Raw genomic sequence first — 16,831 nt, 5'->3', positions numbered from 1 at the left:
TGAATTTCAGTTGTTGGCTAATGATTCATTCCCAGTGCACACTTTAATAAGTGGCGTCATGAGCGGTCACATGTAAAAAGGTACAAGCTCCGAGCTCAGAATCATTCCAGATCCTCCTCCGTGATGTGTTGTGGTGCTGTGTCTCTCTTTAGGGACAGTGAGGAGTCAGGTGGCTCAGGCCAGCACAGGTGATGGAGACGCTAAGAAATAGATACAAATGACACTATTGTACTGACATATAACAAAATCTTGTATACAAACACTCAGGATTTGCTCAACTCACTTTTGATTAATAGAAAATGGATTCCCGCTTTTCACAGTGATTTCAGTGGTGGACTGAAATGGTGGACTGGACCCACCTGACTGAAGGTTCCGGTGGCAGTGCTCAGTTTGTACAGCGCCCAAGTCGGTACCAGGAGGATGGAGGAGACGGCCATTAACCCGCCCATTACATAGGCCCAGGTGGGGTACACATACCAGTGGTTGAATGTCAATGGCTGGTACTCAACTAGAGAATATATCAAAGAGCCCTGCAACAAAAATTATATTATATATTATTATAGGCATCACCTCCTGCATGGTTTGTGTGTAATTCTGAAAAAAAATGTCCAAACTGAGTTGGGCCAAGACTTTTGAAACTGCATGTGTGCAGATGAGCTAAAAAGAAAAATGTTGCAAAAGATAAGTATGTTTTAGGCATCCTTCAGTCTCAAAAAACTATTATACAATAGACTCCTGTAATTAATCAAAGCATTTTTCCCTAAAATTGGTTGGGTCAAATATATTTCTATTTTATCAATGTATAAAACAAATAATTCTATGCAAGTAAATAATGTATTAAAATAATTTTCTATAGTTTGCATACTACTCTACATATTTTTTCCAACTCATACACAAATGACCTGGCCAATTCTCATTTTCATTCATTGTAAAAATAACCATTGAACAAAAATGTACCCATCCTTGCATTATGTGGGCATCTGATAAGCGTATAACAGCTAAAACCCCAAAGTCCAACTCACCAGAGAAACCATGGGGGTCAAGAAGCGCCAGCAGATTTTGAAGAACGGGTTGGCACGCTCGCCAGTCATGTCTGTGATAATGCCACACATCCGCTCTGCTCCTTCATGGAGAAATATGTGTTACACTGTAAGCTTGAATTTGCTTCATGAAGCTTTGAATTTGCTTCATGAATGAAGCAATAAAAAGATGTGTCCCATCACCTTACCAAATATCCAGCCAATTGTCAAGCTTTCAAACACACAGAGAAAGAGGATGCAGGCTCCATTGCAAGCGTAGTAGTCAAAAATTTGGAAGATGTACATACCTCCCTGTGGAAAACATCGGGGAAAATCATTTCTGCTCACAGGCCACTGTATTAGGGACATCAGTGTAACGTATTGCAATATGCCACTCCACCCTGTGTCTCATAAATTTGTGCTGGTATGCTAAATAAAGTTTCCAAAGTGAGTCTTTATATCAGAACAGTGACTAAACACCCCTCACATTCTGTGTAAATATGTGTTTTAAAGGACAATACAGTCACAAACGTGAGTACAGCCCAGACTAACATTATCCAAACTATGCCCAAATCAATTTTCTTCTCGCCTTGGGCAGGCCACCTTTATATAGAGCAACGATTCCTTTTTTTCCTATCCGAAGAGCGTTCTTTGCCATGACCATGAAACGATAGAATAACATTTTTCAAACAGGAGGAGTGAACTTCATTTTGATCTACGACCTTTAGCTAAAATGTTTCTTTGACAATAGAGACGAATTGACAGCGACTACAAGAAAATATTTCAACCTCAGTGATCATGACAAGCTGCAAGAAGAAACACGTGAGGCAGTAGAGCAGGAGGAAACCTTCCCGTCTGCCCGGTCGACGTAATACTCTGGGAAATATGTCTGACATGGATGTGATCACCACCTCCATGCCAATAAACTGCAGAGAGAGCAGAGCCAGAAGGTAGAGGATTTCTCGAAGCATCCGGATTACTGCTTAAGGCACAGTAATTGAGAAGCTGAGGTCTAACCTGTGTGTCCAGGCCAAGGAAGAGGAGCATGAAGAAGAAGCAGATGGCCCACACTTGAGGCAGCGGCATCATGGCCACCGCTCGAGGGTATGCAATGAACGCCAGGCCTGGACCTGTCAATAACATACAAATGATCAGAAGTGGACGAAACTGGGCAGCATGGTGGCCAAATGATTAACTCATTTTGCCTCAGTGATATGTACGTATGTACCAAGCATCTTTCTGATGGCTCAACTCGGGAAAAATGGCGCCTGTTTCAAAGCAAAAAAATTTCAGAACCAGAATTGGCTGGCACATTTCAAGGTGGAGCTTTCACACATGCTAAAAATAAATTTCTGGGTTATAAGACACACACATAAACACACGTTGTCTGCCTGACTGAGGGAAAAAAGAGAAATACATCCTCATAGCGGGCCACAGTTTGCTAAATTTCAACAGATCCAACACATTGAAGAGGCATGGCCACAAGATGCTACCCAATTGTTTTCCATATAAAATTTAGGAGAACAGTTAGTGACCCAATCAGAAAAGTTTCTTTAAGGATTGACAATTGTTGAATATTAATGAGAATGAGCAGGATAGTGCTTAGGAATTGTGGTGGTGATTAGTCACTGTTTAAGCCACTAGGTAATAGTAGAATATTACTAATCAAGCAACATTACAATTTAGGGGGTGAATTTCAGTGCTGACGTGGGTTTTGCATACATATCTATTATGTACGTGCCAATGTTCAGCCCATCCAAAGGTCCCTTTTAAGAGGATTTTAAGTTTACCTGACTCAGCTACCTCCGCGATTGGAACACCTTGTTCATGAGCCATGAACCCCAGCACAGAGAAGACAGCAAAACCCGCCACCACACTGGTACCACTGTTCAGCAAACACAGCCAAAAGGTGTCCCTACAACGCACAACCGCACTTGGGCTGAACAAAACTGGGTCAAAATATTGCTACTGCAGCACTGCCCTACAGTTGGAATAAGCGCAATGTCATGCTGAGCAAAGCCCTCAATAAGTTTGTCTTAAGGAATTTTTTTTTAACCCACTTATGAAGTGAGACAGGCATAACAAAAGTATAATTTGAACTAATTGTACTAAGTTCATTTTGTTTTTCCTTATTTAATCACTTCACTGGTTTCTTTTATATCAAACAAATTGTTTTAGGTTATTCTGATGAAGGCGGAAGAAACCGCCGAAACATGTCAGGTGAATAACCTAAAACAATTTGTTTGATATAAAAGAAACCAGTGAAGTGATATAATTTGAACTATTTAATTTATTAATTTACTTAACCTTTATTTATCCAGGCAAGGCCATTAAGAACAGAGCCTCATTTGAAATGCTGATCTGGCCACAGATAGCTTCAAATTCTTCATATTTTAGTCATGAAATGGACTGGGCATTGAATTCACACACTATCAGTAAATGCCAATTTATATTTGGATAATAAGACCAAAATGATACTCACAAATATGATCATTTGATCATATTACATTTATTGATTAAAATATTAGTACCAAAACAAATCTCTTGAATGCTTACTTGTAGCAATTGTTACTGCGACGGTTGTAGCTGCCCAGTACTACCTGGGTGCCCCCACCGATGCTATATGAGAAGAAGATCTGCGAGCCGGCATCCATCCACACCTGTTTAAAAAAATGCTCACTGCCATTAAATACACTCCAATCCATCTGAGTGCATGTAACTCAGTCCTACTTGAGGATCTATGAGTCGTGACAGCTCAGGTAGAAGGTAGAACTCGACTCCTTGTCTGGCTCCTGGAAGAGTGAGTCCTCGGATCAAAAGAATGAGGAGCATCACGTAAGGGAAAGTGGCAGTGAAATACACCACCTGTATAAGTAGAGGAGGGTCAGAACACTTGTTTTTTTCAAATACTTGATCCATTCTGATGGCCTTCACCTTTCCAGTTGATTTGACGCCTTTCCAGATGCAGAAGTAACAAATGACCCACATAGCCAGGAGGCACAGAAGCACCTCCCACCTGATGCTGCCAATCTCTTCAATGCCCCCTGAGATTTTCAACACGCGACGTCTAGACAGGGTAATCAACAACAACAACGTATTTCATGGCACATACTATAATGTTTCCAAAGACATTTTTTCGTGTTTTATCTTCCCTACTCCCAGAATTCTGTTGTTGCTGAGGTTCCTTTGGTGTGGTTGGTGAGGTTCTTTGTTGTAATATCAAAACAATCTGCTGAAAGAATGACAGGTAATCACAGTTTAGCGCATTGAACTACTGTATAAAATATTACACATATAAGCTCACTAAAGGTGTGAAGATGAGAATGATTGAGTGCCTGAATTAAAAGGATACACTTGAAATAAAATGTATTGTATACATCAGTGATACTGATCCACACTTCTTTCTTTGGTTTTCTTCACTAGTTAGTTAACTGTGTGGTATGATGTAGCTAGCTGTCGCCTTCATATGCGCTACCCTGGAACTGCCGAGTGAATCCTTTTCTGGGTTAAAATAAGCCAGCCAGCAACTGTGTTTGCCAACATATAAACACAATGTCTAATTTTTCCTAAAAAGTCTTCTGAATTCGGACACAACTAGAAGCTGGGAAGCCGAGAGCATGGTTAAGAATTGAGGATGGATAAATCAGTTCAATTTTGTTGATATTGTAAATGAAAATCAACTTTTTCTGATAGATTTTAGGCTTGAAAATTAAGGCCTTGACATTTATATATCTTCACTGAATTATTTGTTTTTTTCTAATTGCTTTGAGTATTACTACAGTGTAGTACAATGACAAATTCCTTTCACTGTAATTTTTTTCTTAGTGATCATCCCATGAAATGACATAAGAAAATATTTACATTCATGTGAATGGTGAGGGATGAAAACAGATGCTCGACCTCACCAGTGTTCCAGTAGTTATCACAGGTACTCCAGGGCAGTGGAGAGTTGAAGGAGAAAACCAGGTAGAACAGAGCCCAGGCCAGAATAATAATGTAGGTCGTGCAGCTATACAGCTGGATCAGCAGACCCCCATAGCCGATACCTGATGCACATTATGGATTTGACGTTCAAGGATTGTCTTTATCATTCTCTCTGTAATGAGAAGTTTGTCTTGAAGCAACTGTATCAATAAATCAAAATTACCAGTTACCACAAACCATTTTGCATTTCAGCTGGTCAGTCAGTTCATTGATATATTCTCATCCTATTTGTGAGATGTTCTTCTTACTAATTAAGTTAATTAACTGACAGAATGAATTAGCTGTGTTTCTTTTACTTAATACGACTTAGTGTCTATGGTCAGATATTTGATTGAATGTAAACTAATTCAATATAAATGCAGGAGCTCTCTGAGGTCTGCCGACCATACTGTGAATGTTTGCCTAGTCCGGCAACCATAGCAAAGCATTTGTGTTTGGATTTCAGTTGGTGCATAATGATTCACTCTCATGACCTCAATCAAACATTGAACTTGTGCTTTAGAATGGCAGGCTTGTAAATGACATACCTTCAACCAGCGGGCATATTTTCCTCCAGCAAGTGACACCGCCCGTTTGGGTGTGCTGGCCCATGGTGGTCTCCAAAAGGAAGAGCGGTACACCACACGTCACCGCAAACACCAGATACGGCACCAGGAATGCACCTGAATGTTACATGTAGACTTTGGTGATATATGTACAAGTTTTGGAAGAAGTTCTGGCTGCCATATTTGCTTACCTCCTCCGTTTTTGTAGCATAAGTAGGGAAACCTCCACACATTGCCCAGGCCCACAATGTTCCCGGCAACTGCCAGAAGAAACTCCACCTTGCCTCCCCAGTGTCCTCTCTCCTTAAGTGCATCTTGATTTGTCTTTAAGACACGTTTTTCACTCAACATTCTCAATGAGCTCAAGGTGTAGACTACCGTCCTTTTGGCCACTAACACCACACTGGCTGTACAGTTGTACTTTGAATGTAATGCCACTTAATGAGCAACTGGGCAAGCAGTTAATCAGTTCTGAGTAGAAGTGTCAGTTATCGCCAGTACATGCAATTCATGGCCACATTGTGATCGTGGAATGCAAAAAGATTATATCTGGTACAGAAATCTTTGTCAATTAATTGAGAAATAGGTTCATTTAGAGCGGAGCCCACTATTTGAATTAGTTTAGACAATGAGTTTGCATTCTGATTTCTAGTTCTTCATCTTACCAAGACTTGGCCGCATGGTGCAGGGAGAAACAAATAAGAAAAGAGGAATTCTTCAAATGCTGATTAAAAATATCAAATGAGCACAGGCACTCTTTACAAATGTGGAAAAGTAGGCAGGTCATTTTTTTTAAGTTAGCCATTTGACCACCATCTCTGGACACAAATATTACGTTTTGAATAACTATTCAGACTTGCTTAATGTGGATGATCCTGGCATCACACCATACATTAGATTCAAAATATGGGAAACTAAAATTGATTTTGTTCAAGTAAAAGTCTCACTTGCGTTTTTGGGAATTTTGGCAGACCATCATTTTTAAGTCCAGAACTATTACATATGTTCAGCCAATGAAAGGTCCTTTCAATGTGCAAATCATTATCATTAAACTCCAAGTCAAAAAGGATAGCACATGAATGATAAAATAAATTCAGTTTATTCTAATATGCTATTTATTTCTACCTACATGAGATTAAGATAACAATTGACAGCATAGCAGAATCAACACTAAAAAAGAGAAACCATAGGGCATCACATGCCTACCTCCTCTATTTTCTGTCCTTGTGTCACTCAGCTGCCTCTGCTGACTAGATGCAAGGTGGCAGTGCTTCAAGTTCCCAACAGTGTCCCACACCAGCAGCTCAGCCTGGGCCGAGCAACAGCTGGAGGTGTAGCTCACCCACAGGGGCTCCGATGAACCCAGCCCCCACCCGGACACATTCAAAGGAGGGTCTCGCTCCACTAATGTGGCTTTGTGTCGGACATGCTGCTCCGGATGAGTTTCACCCGGTTTGCCCCCTACGGGCAGTGGGAGTAAAGTCAAAGTGCCTTGTCCCTTGTGTAGTTGGAGAGCAGCCAGACCAGAGCGCCCCCTGTCCCACACAGCCAGTGAAACGTTCCAGGTGGACTCATTGCATGCTGGAGAACAGGAGGACTGCAGGCGGGTGGTCGAGCAGGATGGAGGAGATGTGTCAAGATCCTGAAAGGGACATGAGATAAAACACATCAGAGGTGGTCCGAGGAGCCGTTTGTGGTGGGCTGAGATGATACTATACTCACAGGTGGGAGCACTGTTAGGTAGGCCACTGCGTAGTTTGTGTCTGCAGAGTCAAGTGTGTACACTGATAGTGTAAGCGTGACTGTAGCTCCAGCCTGAGCTGAGGCAGGCGTGTGAAGTCCCACCTGACTATGGAAAAGATTGTGGGCTTCAACATGGAACCTGATGGGAAGAATGAAAAACTGCTTTGAAGTCAGGCATAATCGTCTTTGTGTCTATCGCTCGTTGCCGACTATTATTTCCGTCACACATACTGTTTTGTTTACCAAAATTTACCAATATTTACAACATTATGATCAATCAGTAGGCAGCTTTTAGTTCATGAATTGAAATTGTATAAAGGAACAAAAGGCTACACGTGTGGTCCTTAGGGGTTACCACTTTGGTGACCCCTGCTCTAATGTTACCTGTGAGGTCCTTTCGTATGAAGATATCCTGCATCATCCTCAGCTGTCAGAGTGAAGAGTCTGTCCGGGCCATGGTTCAGAATTTTCAAGCCCACAGTGGTGCTGTGACCAGGTACCAAAGGGGGTGTGGATAAGACCTGAAGAGAAAGGCATCAGCATGACACATTACATAACACTCATGTACGTAAAGTGGCGGCCGATTGTTCATTGCAGCAATATTGTCTGAGCCTTCAATGTCAATTCACCAAGCATTGGGAAGTGAGCTGAGTTTAGACCGTTGTGAGACAGACTTAACTTGCTGGTGTGTTGTCACAAAAGGAATCATGAAAGTCTCAGATAAAGATAATTATTTGAATTCCTAAATTGGCTGTTCATGCTAGTTTCTTGCCAGTGTACTCGTGATGTGATGTGGTCATATACAAAGGTGTTTAAAACATGTTTTATTAAATTATTCATTCATGAATATAATTAGATTGATGACTTGTTTTAGAAGGTGACAATATTGATTTCATTATTAAAATAAATCACATTAAACAACTTATGTTAATAAATCCAGCAAAACAGAAAAAATAATAAACAACTTTAAAATAATTTGTCAATTAATTTAATTAAAAGTGGAAATGATTTATTCATTACCAAAATAAACTATTTCATATAAGCATTTTATTTATTTATTTATTTATTTAATTTATTTATTTTAACCTCATCAAGGAATGACCTAGCCCATCTATGTTAAAATCAAATGAATACAAACGTTTGTCAACTCCCCTGATCTAGAATATGTTTATGAATGGCTGACCTGTATCTGAACACGAGTGGGCTGCACCATCTCTGTGGCGACCCTCTCCAGTTTATTTCCTCTGCCGTCTCGACCTGTGAGTCGGACGCTAAAGGGTGCTCTGGGAATGGAGTCCACCCAGCCAATCAGATCCACAGCGGTGTAGCTTGACGACACGGAGGGCGAAGAGGAGGAGTTGAGTAAAACTTTCTTGAGGTTCTCCCCTTCTGCTCCCAGCAGCGTCACATGACTGAAGGAGACCTCTTCGTCATGAGGAGACAGGCCAGTCACAGCCAGCACAAGGAAGGTGGGGACACCTGGAAGGGATGAAAGAACATGCCAGTATGGAGACTAAGAATACGGATTAAATACTTAAACGGTTTGGCATAAATTCAGCACAAAATGACCAAGAATAAAGGAACGCCCCTCACCTGCCACAGGACTGCCCTCTACTCTAGCCAATCCAGGGTGTGTCTCGTTGGTTACAGTGGCAAAATAATAGAGGAAGTCCACACTGCTATCAGCTGAGTGGATCAGAAACCGGTCGAGTTTGCCACATTTGAACAGCTTTACATAATTTCCATCATGAAATTCAGTACCGATTACGTTGAATGCGACATGTCCGTCGGCCTTGGCATGCAGGTACCACTGGCCCGGCTGGATACGAGGCAGAAGACGAACACGATACAGACCGTTGAAGTGCTCCAGAGAAGCGAGAGAGCCTTGCTCACTCAGAAGAGACTGACTTTGGCCTAGTGAGAAAAGGTGTAAAGCATCAAAGGATTGTAGCAACATTACATGAACCTCCTAAGACACCAAGAAAAAAAAGGAGGATATAATGACATTTTATGAATGAGCAATTTCATTGCAGGATAGATTTCTAACATTGTGGACCTTTGTTGTGTTTCATTAAACAATAAAAATGTGTCAATAGAATAAATGTTTTTTTTAGCAATAGAATCAATTGTTTTTATTTCTTGAATTCACATTGTCTAAAACAGTACAAGGAAAAGCTACATTTATACTTTACTGAACTACATACTTTTAGAAGGTGCTGCTGTAGCCTATGGTCATTTTATAAAGTACTATTTTATTCAAATGTATTTGAAAATGTTTCTTTTATTTACTCTATGTAGCACTTTAAAAAGAAGTTAGGAAACAAAATTCCCTTAAAAAAAAAAAACTGAATCCAGCTAATTTTTGTATCGTTAAGATTGGCAATGAATAGAATGGGAACCTCCTGACACACATCACCACTTTCGATGTTGGGCATTTCATTCTCTGTTTTGCTATTCAATATGTAATAATGAGGCACAAAATATTAATTTTGATACGAAAACACTGCTGATTTATCGAGGTGGTGATGCAGTGTATATGATGATTCTCCTTTGTGTACCTGAAGGATCAATAAGGATGCAGTGGCTTAGTGAACCAGTGATGTGTACAGTGACGTCATTAACGGTGCTGTCGACCCTGAAGGAATGCAAGGACATCTGCTCCTGATCTCTCTCGACATGGAGGAGAGTCACCTGGCGAGGAAGAGATAACTGAACTCACATGACAATAAGTTAGCTCCTTTCTAATTCATGGACTTACCTTTGCTGCTGCTGTGTTGTCCTCCACTATGGAGGAGACGCTGTGGATGTCAGAGTTGCTGGTGAATATCGTCAGTCCTCCCGACAAGGATGACAGCGCAGAATAGAGGGAGAAGCGATCGGGGGGCAAAAGTTGTCTGCTCCTCTTTCTCCTCCTTGACCCCCTTCTTGCTATGGTGTAATTTGGGTCTTCTGTGAGGAGAAATGTCACCTGTAAGAACATCAGGATGAGTGTGACTGACAGCAAAAGGGTCTTTGTTGTGCTATTGTTATTAGTAGTTAAAAACTTGTGCTTTTGCTTTTCAGTGAACCATCGTGCCACCCATAACAAGACCAATTTATATACTATTCAATTATATCATTCAATCAAGTACATATTGTGATAACAAAAAAGTTTTTATGGGTTGCTATTGGTCAAAATAAGCCCCACCAAAGATGCAGGTATATTTTGATGTAAACAGTATATTATTGAAATAGTTAAAGAGCTGAAGTAGGAAATCAGACAAAAAACCTCACCTGTGTCATATTTCATTATTGTTGCATTAACACAGATAAAATGATTCAATTATTCATCAATGACCAGCATCAAGTCCAGAGGGTTCACTAATGATTTTACTTTGCTCTGTTTGGCAAGAGTGAGGCCCTTCACCACGTCAAACATGTGGGCATCCTTGGGAGAGGCATCGGTGAACACAAAGATCTCGGACATGGGTGGGCTGTGAGTGAGGGCGAGCTGGAAACATGCAAAAGTTAGTATTTATATACACACACACAACACACACACACACACAAACCTGAATGGCTGTCAAGCACATCTCTGGTTCATCTCCTCCTCCAAGGGCCATCAGGTTCTCCATGTGCTCCATAAACTGGTCCGGGTCATCCGTCTCATATACCGGGCCAACTTCTGAACACATTAGTGACATGGATCTATTAAATTAAGTTACACCTTTAATTTAAATACACTTAATACTGGATGTTCTTAGTAAAGAGTTTGACTTCAGCTTCCCACCAGAGGGTGCTGTTTCTCTCTTATTCAAACAAGTCACAGTTTACGCAAGAAAAGTCTCATAAGACATTGTGGCCTACAGTAAGTGTTCATCAAGAATGAGACAGAGGTTTTATTCCTAAAATAAATTGTTTTATCATTATATGGCACAGTAACACTGTGCACAGTTTGAACTCTAACACCTATGGCCAATTTAAACTACACTAGTCTCTAGTCTCTAGCTTCCTCCATGTTAGACTCTGAATTTCCTAGTTATAAAAACGTCTGTGTGAATAATGTGTTGTCTGTATGGGCCCTGCGATTGATGGGCAACCAGTTCCGGGTGTATCCCACCTCTTGCCAAAAGTCAGCTAAGTTAGGCCCCGGTTCTATGAAAAAGAGATGTATTACCAATACTTTTTCGTGCATACACTTTTACAAACTTGACCTTTCACTGCAGTATTAATTTGCAAATTTATTTCCTCGTTGCGGTTAGATTAATTGCTGCCATAAGTCTGTCAACATTTTAGAGGTTGGATTGTTGTGGTCGCTGTTTGGTTGCCTGGCAACCTGTCGAGAATTTATTGCTTGCAAACTTTTGTTCTCACAGTGTCCATCTTAGAAAGTTTCACAATTTGCATGCTTTTTAGTAAAGCATTGTCAGCTCTGCCTGGAGACACAAATGTGTCTTTTTGAAAGCAATGCTGGCATTTCCCTGAAAACTAAGACATCAAAAATGCATCACTGTAAGAGAAATGAAAGTATATGCAAAATGTTAGCTAAAGTAACAAACAAGCAACCGCTTAGCAAAGAAACAAGCAGCAACAAAAACATAGCCTCAATGGTGGACATAATAATTTGTGATGGATAATACGGAAATGGTTTTCAATGACGTTACCAAAAATACAAATATAGTAGAACTTGAAGTTAAACACAATCCTTTATGTGACTGGTTTATTTATAGATCGGTCTAAGTAAAAAAAAAAAAATTCTTTGTAAAAATAAATAATGTTCCCACACACAATCCGGATTAGTCACCTGTCGATTCACCTCTTCTCTTATTTTTTTTTTCAGGTCATATTATCCATTAATTGTCTAAAAAAACCCAGGTTTGCTTTTTGTTGCTAATACGTACCACAATGTTGATCATTTTTTAACACATACAAAATTTTGATTGAACTATTGAATCACATTTGGGCCACATGAAGTGTAAGGTGCAAAACGCCTATGGGCATTATCCCTCGGGTGTTTACTCACGGGGGTCATGGAAGGGTACCAACAAGAAACTTCCAGGTTGCCCAGGGAGGTCAGCTCGGTTCCGGATTATGGCGTGAGCCCGCAGTCGAGCCGCCGTGATTTCCTCAAACATGCTCCCCGTGGTGTCCATGACAAAGACCAGAGCGGGCGCCTGTTTCACGCTGAAAAGCCTGTGAAGGTGGTTAGAGAATTGCGTAAACAAACGTTTATAAAACTAAATCTGATTTAATCCCTGTAGTTATTTGGAAATGTACAAAAAAATATGTATTTTCCGTATCAATTATGACTTAGCACAACAACAAAAAAGCTTCTCTACAGTTTCTTTTTTTGATGTAACTTCTCTAATATTGCACTCCTTTAGTGTTAGATTTCTGTATTCCTACCTAAGAAAGGTTTTGTGGCCCACTGTGTTCCTCAGATCTCTCAAGACAGTCAGCGTGGCGTCGGAGGCCAGCTTGGCTGCTTCCACGTGGAGGAAATGATGAGGGGAGAAGAGAGGTGATGTACTGTCTTTGTTGATGCCCCCTTTGGCCCCCATAGAGCGGCTGCTGTCCAGCATTCCTCCATGACTGCATTTTCCTGACCAACAAGTTACATCTTCTACGTATGTTTTGCCTTCAAGCATTCATTTGTTAAACTTAAGAATTACAACTCTGTCAAACTAGTGGTTAGCACAGTTGTCACAGAGTTCGGAGGTTCTGAGTTTGAATCTTTTCACCAGCATTTCTATGCGGAGTTTGCATAATTCACTCCTTGCTAGCATTTCTCGGGCTATTCCACATTCCTCAAACATTCTAAAATGTTTCATCCTTCTTCGGTTGATTGGAGACCAAATGAGGTTACCTTTATCATGGTGAATTATTGTAAATATATGCCCTACCATTTTCTTTAAATTGGAATAGGCTGCAGCTCACCCCTGAGCCAAATTAGGAAAGTGCTACAGTCAGACGGATGAGGTGACCGAGTGGTTAAGGTGATGGACTGCTAATCCATTGTGCTCTGCACGCATGGGTTCGAATCCCATCCTCATCGATATTTAGCTTCAAGTTGATGTGTCATACCATCGAGCACACTGAAAAGCGCAATTAACATGCTGTGTCATGCTTGGCGCCTCATGTCGTACAGCGTTGCATCATGGTGTCACTTAAATTGCATACTTTATGTATCTTATAGAACTGGCTATATACCATAAATTTGGCTTTTATGCAAGAGGTGGATGCACAGTCCAGGTCCAGACGCATAGACAGTGGCCCGTGCTCATGTCTGGGGTCAAATCCCATCCTTGTTGGAATTTATCTTTAAATTGCTGTATTTATATTAACAAGTCCAGTCAATAATGTAACTTCTCACACTGTATTAGCGGCCTCAAACACATTTTATTGCCGTCACATTGTATTGCCTTGTACAGATTCTATCACACCGCGTCGTTCATATACATGGCACCCATGTGCAAGATGAGATGACTGAGTTGTTCAAGTGATTGTGCTTTGCACGCATGGGTTTGAATTCCATCCTCATCGAACTTTGGGGAATGAATATGCTGTATTATGTTTGAATATATTTAGGTGGCTCATGTCACTGTATCGTTTTGTGTAACATCAGAAGTATTGCATCATACTACACGTACGATACTTTATCTTATACGACACAATATCAATATACCACCCCATTCAATCGTCAATGTATTTGGGTAATGCACCTGATGAGGTGGCCACCTTGTCTTGTGCTTTAGCTAAATGTATTGATAAATACGGTATGTATGGTGTGTGATAAGCCATACACCAAGATATAATATAATTTAAAAAATGACGCGACAATATGATACAATCCTGTCTACTATTTATAGTAGAGATACATTTACTGTAGTTCGGCTGTTTTTTTACAAGTAGAAATTTAATACTTTTGTGTACCAACAATCATTCAGGTTTTGTTTTGCTTGCATACCTTCAGGTTTTGGAGGGAAGGTGCTGAAGTAGCCAGTTGTAAGCAGCTGGACTTCCCTCTGTCTGCTCGTCAGTCTCGGGAGAAGGTTGTCTCGACAAGTAGCGCTGAAGCACTCCATACAGGTAGGGGTATCACCTGTGGAGAGGACACATTAATGAAGAACTAGCTGGAAGGAGTGAAAGGATTATTTTCCATATGCATTCAGTTCTCTGAGGCCTATTGAATCTACAGAGATATTTTTCTTAGTTATTTGTTTTATTTTCATTTGAACAAATAACAAGGCTGTTCACCATGATCGGAAATAAACTACAAATCCCAATTGTAATGAAGGTGATGAAAGTTCATAATAGTCTAGGTCCTGTATAAATCAGCCTTACCTTCAGCCACAGGGACGGCTGGCTCCTCAGGGTGTAGCAAGTGGAGGTAAATGGACCGCTGACCCATTTCCACCCAATTACTGTGACTGTAGAAGTCCTGGTGAGACATAAAAACAAACATGTCCAAACTCCATCCTATACTGTATCTTTTCAGTCCTTCTTAATGTTTACCTGTAGGGAGTGAAATAGTTGTCCCAAGCTGTGAAGAGCACTTTGGTACTCATTGGCCCTCACTGAAAGCAAAGTTTGAGCCCAGAACCTGCGCAGCATTGCCACGGCACTATCGACACGCTCAGAATCAAAATGATACACGGGGTCGGACCTCGTGGAGCTCAGGAAGTCCATTTCAGCATTGGAGTGAACCACTTCCCCCACGGCCCTCCAGAAGCTTCGTCCCAGTCTGGTCTGAAAAGGAGGCCAAATATAAAACACAAATATAACCATTTATCATTTATCAGCGAATTACAATGAATGTTCTGTCGCACCTCTTCCTCAGCACGGTGGCCCTGGTGCTGTTGCAGAGTGTCCAGGGTTACATTAAGGATGGCCTGCTCAGTGATGTATTGGTGGGTGTAAGAGTCCCAGGACAGCGTTAGCACCCGCGACCAAAAGTTGGGGAGGAAGCACGTGCACGGTGAAGCCAGGAGAAGGGAAGCAAACATAAACCGGTGCACGATCCTCTCGTTGTCTTTCCAAAATCTCTTTTTTATTCCCTGTGACATCGTGGCTTACTTGAATGGTTGGTACGCTGCATCCTACCTGCAAGAAAGTTTGTAAATGCGGCTTTGTATTATTATCCTGTTAGATTATCTTAATTTGGTTTACAGCATACATATATAAATACTTCAATAAGGTTGTCGTTTTGTCTTTGCTTAGCACATTTCCATGCTGTTGCTTTAGTTTTTATCATAAAATAATGAATTAAAAGAACTCAAATACTTAATATAATATAAAATAGATGTTTTGTTATAATCAAATAGCTAAACAGCATGTTTCTATTCATTTTAATGGCCATTTGATGAATTTCTCTTAAAAATAAAAGCCCTTGTACTTATGAGTATATTCATTTGCAAACCGAACCCATATTGATGGCCCAATTCTGCAATAATATCAGCCACCCCGACAAAAAAACTTTTTTCACTTTTTTCCCCCAGCTTGTCCTGTACTGAGGCCCTATTGTTCTTTTCATCTTTATTCCAATACAATAGTTTTGTTCTTGTGTTTTCGCAAGGGCTCGGCTGAAACAAAGCCTGGCGATCCAGTCACCCTTGAAAAAAAAAAAGTGCACCCTTAGCACTCCACTCTGCAAATCTGTTTCAATTAATTGGTGTGAACTTTCCTTGCACCACAGGAATGGAGGAGCGCTAACTTTTATGCAATTAAAATAGTTCCTCCTTTGCAACAATTGAGCTCATGTGTCATGAAAGAGCAGCACATGCACTTTCTAGATCATCATTATTCCTAAAATAGCTTGATTGAAGTTCATAAAGGATGAAAGCAAATCAAGAAAAACAAGTCTCACCCTGCTCTTGTGTTTTTCTTCTTGGCAGTCTCTTCACACTTGTTGCAGACAATCAATCCCACAGTGAGCCTCACACACATTCGTTCATGACTATACGGACTTACACCACGAAGTGACAATTTCCACAGCAAGCATTTGTGCAAAATGTAGCCGTATCTGTATCCAGCTCCCCACTAAATACAAACCACAACGTAGATATGGCTCCGAAAAGTAGTTTCTAGGATTCACATGAGGATCCGTATGACTCTGAGTGGTCTGAGTGTGTTTCTTGGGGTGATTTGTCATAGCCCGCCTTTGGCGCTGTGTACCCCTCCTTGCCCCCCCTTTCATTAACGCACGGTGCATTGATTTCCCACAATAGGGCTGCATATATTACCACCCACAGACCTTGCCTAACTGCACCCCCCTCCATTCTACATCCATCACTCTCCCTTTCTTTCCTCACCACAGTTGATCACAATTACAAACTCAGTACCTTCCAGTTTCCTTGGTTGCCGCCAATTTTAATGACTGTTACTAGTCATCACCATCAAATAGTTGGACCCAGTGTCATAAAAAAGCCCATAATCATTTGTCATTTTTCTTTTTTTTATTTGTAGCTACCATTGTGGGGGCACTGGTGGTGTGGTGGATTATCATAGATTTTGCACATCTTGCATGGCGTCAGTACCATTGCAGTAATAGTAAGTCAGGCC

At 40.8% G+C, this 16,831-nt stretch overlaps 2 protein-coding genes and 1 non-coding gene across 6 annotated transcripts; 1 reads left to right on the top strand and 2 right to left on the bottom strand.

Annotated features, from left to right (window-relative positions):
* Positions 1 to 24: 24 nt before the first annotated feature.
* LOC125972504 (sodium- and chloride-dependent GABA transporter 2-like) lies at positions 25 to 5,989 on the bottom strand. Of its 3 annotated transcripts, none has more exons than XM_068651451.1 (14): positions 5,740 to 5,989; positions 5,531 to 5,665; positions 4,925 to 5,065; positions 4,176 to 4,251; positions 3,954 to 4,086; positions 3,750 to 3,884; positions 3,576 to 3,679; positions 2,810 to 2,934; positions 2,037 to 2,149; positions 1,808 to 1,945; positions 1,229 to 1,331; positions 1,023 to 1,123; positions 284 to 530; positions 25 to 200 (listed from the first exon to the last, which is right to left on the bottom strand). In XM_068651451.1, exons 1-13 carry the CDS (start codon positions 5,897 to 5,899, stop codon positions 315 to 317), a joined length of 1,680 nt encoding a protein of 559 aa, XP_068507552.1. In that variant the 5' UTR covers positions 5,900 to 5,989; the 3' UTR covers positions 25 to 200; positions 284 to 314. The 3 variants fall into 3 exon arrangements, with proteins under 3 accessions (XP_068507552.1, XP_049582188.1, XP_049582189.1); XM_049726231.2 differs by having other exon boundaries at positions 360 to 530; positions 5,740 to 5,980; XM_049726232.2 differs by having other exon boundaries at positions 360 to 530; positions 4,176 to 4,248; positions 5,740 to 5,980.
* A 637-nt stretch (positions 5,990 to 6,626) lies between these two features.
* On the bottom strand, positions 6,627 to 16,407 carry vwa7 (von Willebrand factor A domain containing 7). 2 transcript variants are annotated; one of them, XM_049726213.2, is made up of 17 exons: positions 16,137 to 16,407; positions 15,100 to 15,373; positions 14,786 to 15,019; positions 14,615 to 14,711; positions 14,238 to 14,372; positions 12,677 to 12,872; positions 12,294 to 12,463; positions 10,843 to 10,955; positions 10,665 to 10,781; positions 10,050 to 10,259; positions 9,850 to 9,982; positions 9,053 to 9,205; positions 8,885 to 8,977; positions 8,475 to 8,770; positions 7,676 to 7,812; positions 7,271 to 7,430; positions 6,627 to 7,190 (listed from the first exon to the last, which is right to left on the bottom strand). In XM_049726213.2, the coding sequence occupies exons 2-17, from the start codon at positions 15,334 to 15,336 to the stop codon at positions 6,684 to 6,686; spliced, it is 2,988 nt and encodes a 995-aa protein (XP_049582170.1). In that variant the 5' UTR covers positions 15,337 to 15,373; positions 16,137 to 16,407; the 3' UTR covers positions 6,627 to 6,683. The 2 variants fall into 2 exon arrangements, with proteins under 2 accessions (XP_049582170.1, XP_049582169.1); XM_049726212.2 differs by having other exon boundaries at positions 8,885 to 9,205.
* On the top strand, positions 13,244 to 13,325 carry trnas-gcu (transfer RNA serine (anticodon GCU)). The gene has a single exon. It is a non-coding gene; the product is annotated as a tRNA-Ser (tRNA).
* Positions 16,408 to 16,831: the final 424 nt, after the last annotated feature.

Source organism: Syngnathus scovelli, chromosome 7, assembly GCF_024217435.2.
Source record: "Syngnathus scovelli strain Florida chromosome 7, RoL_Ssco_1.2, whole genome shotgun sequence".
Classification (NCBI taxonomy): Eukaryota; Metazoa; Chordata; class Actinopteri; order Syngnathiformes; family Syngnathidae; genus Syngnathus; species Syngnathus scovelli.
The sequence above is the reverse complement of the archived record's forward strand: the minus strand, read 5'-3'. Positions and strand labels throughout refer to the sequence as shown.

What these genes read in the sequence shown, in the direction of transcription:
- LOC125972504 (XM_049726231.2), bottom strand. Translation starts at nt 5,899, where the DNA reads ATGTTGAGTGAAAAACGTGTCTTAAAGACAAATCAAGATGCACTTAAG. An exon ending in ATGCTACAAAAACGGAGGAG is followed by an intron (nt 5,666 to 5,739) that starts GTAAGCAAATAT and finishes TGTAACATTCAG; the next exon opens with GTGCATTCCTGGTGCCGTAT. An exon ending in AGCTTGTCATGATCACTGAG is followed by an intron (nt 1,332 to 1,807) that starts GTTGAAATATTT and finishes TGTTTTCCACAG; the next exon opens with GGAGGTATGTACATCTTCCA.
- vwa7 (XM_049726212.2), bottom strand. Translation starts at nt 15,336, where the DNA reads ATGTCACAGGGAATAAAAAAGAGATTTTGGAAAGACAACGAGAGGATC. An exon ending in GGTACCCTTCCATGACCCCC is followed by an intron (nt 10,956 to 12,293) that starts GTGAGTAAACAC and finishes TAATGTGTTCAG; the next exon opens with AAGTTGGCCCGGTATATGAG. An exon ending in ACAACACAGCAGCAGCAAAG is followed by an intron (nt 9,983 to 10,049) that starts GTAAGTCCATGA and finishes CTTCCTCGCCAG; the next exon opens with GTGACTCTCCTCCATGTCGA.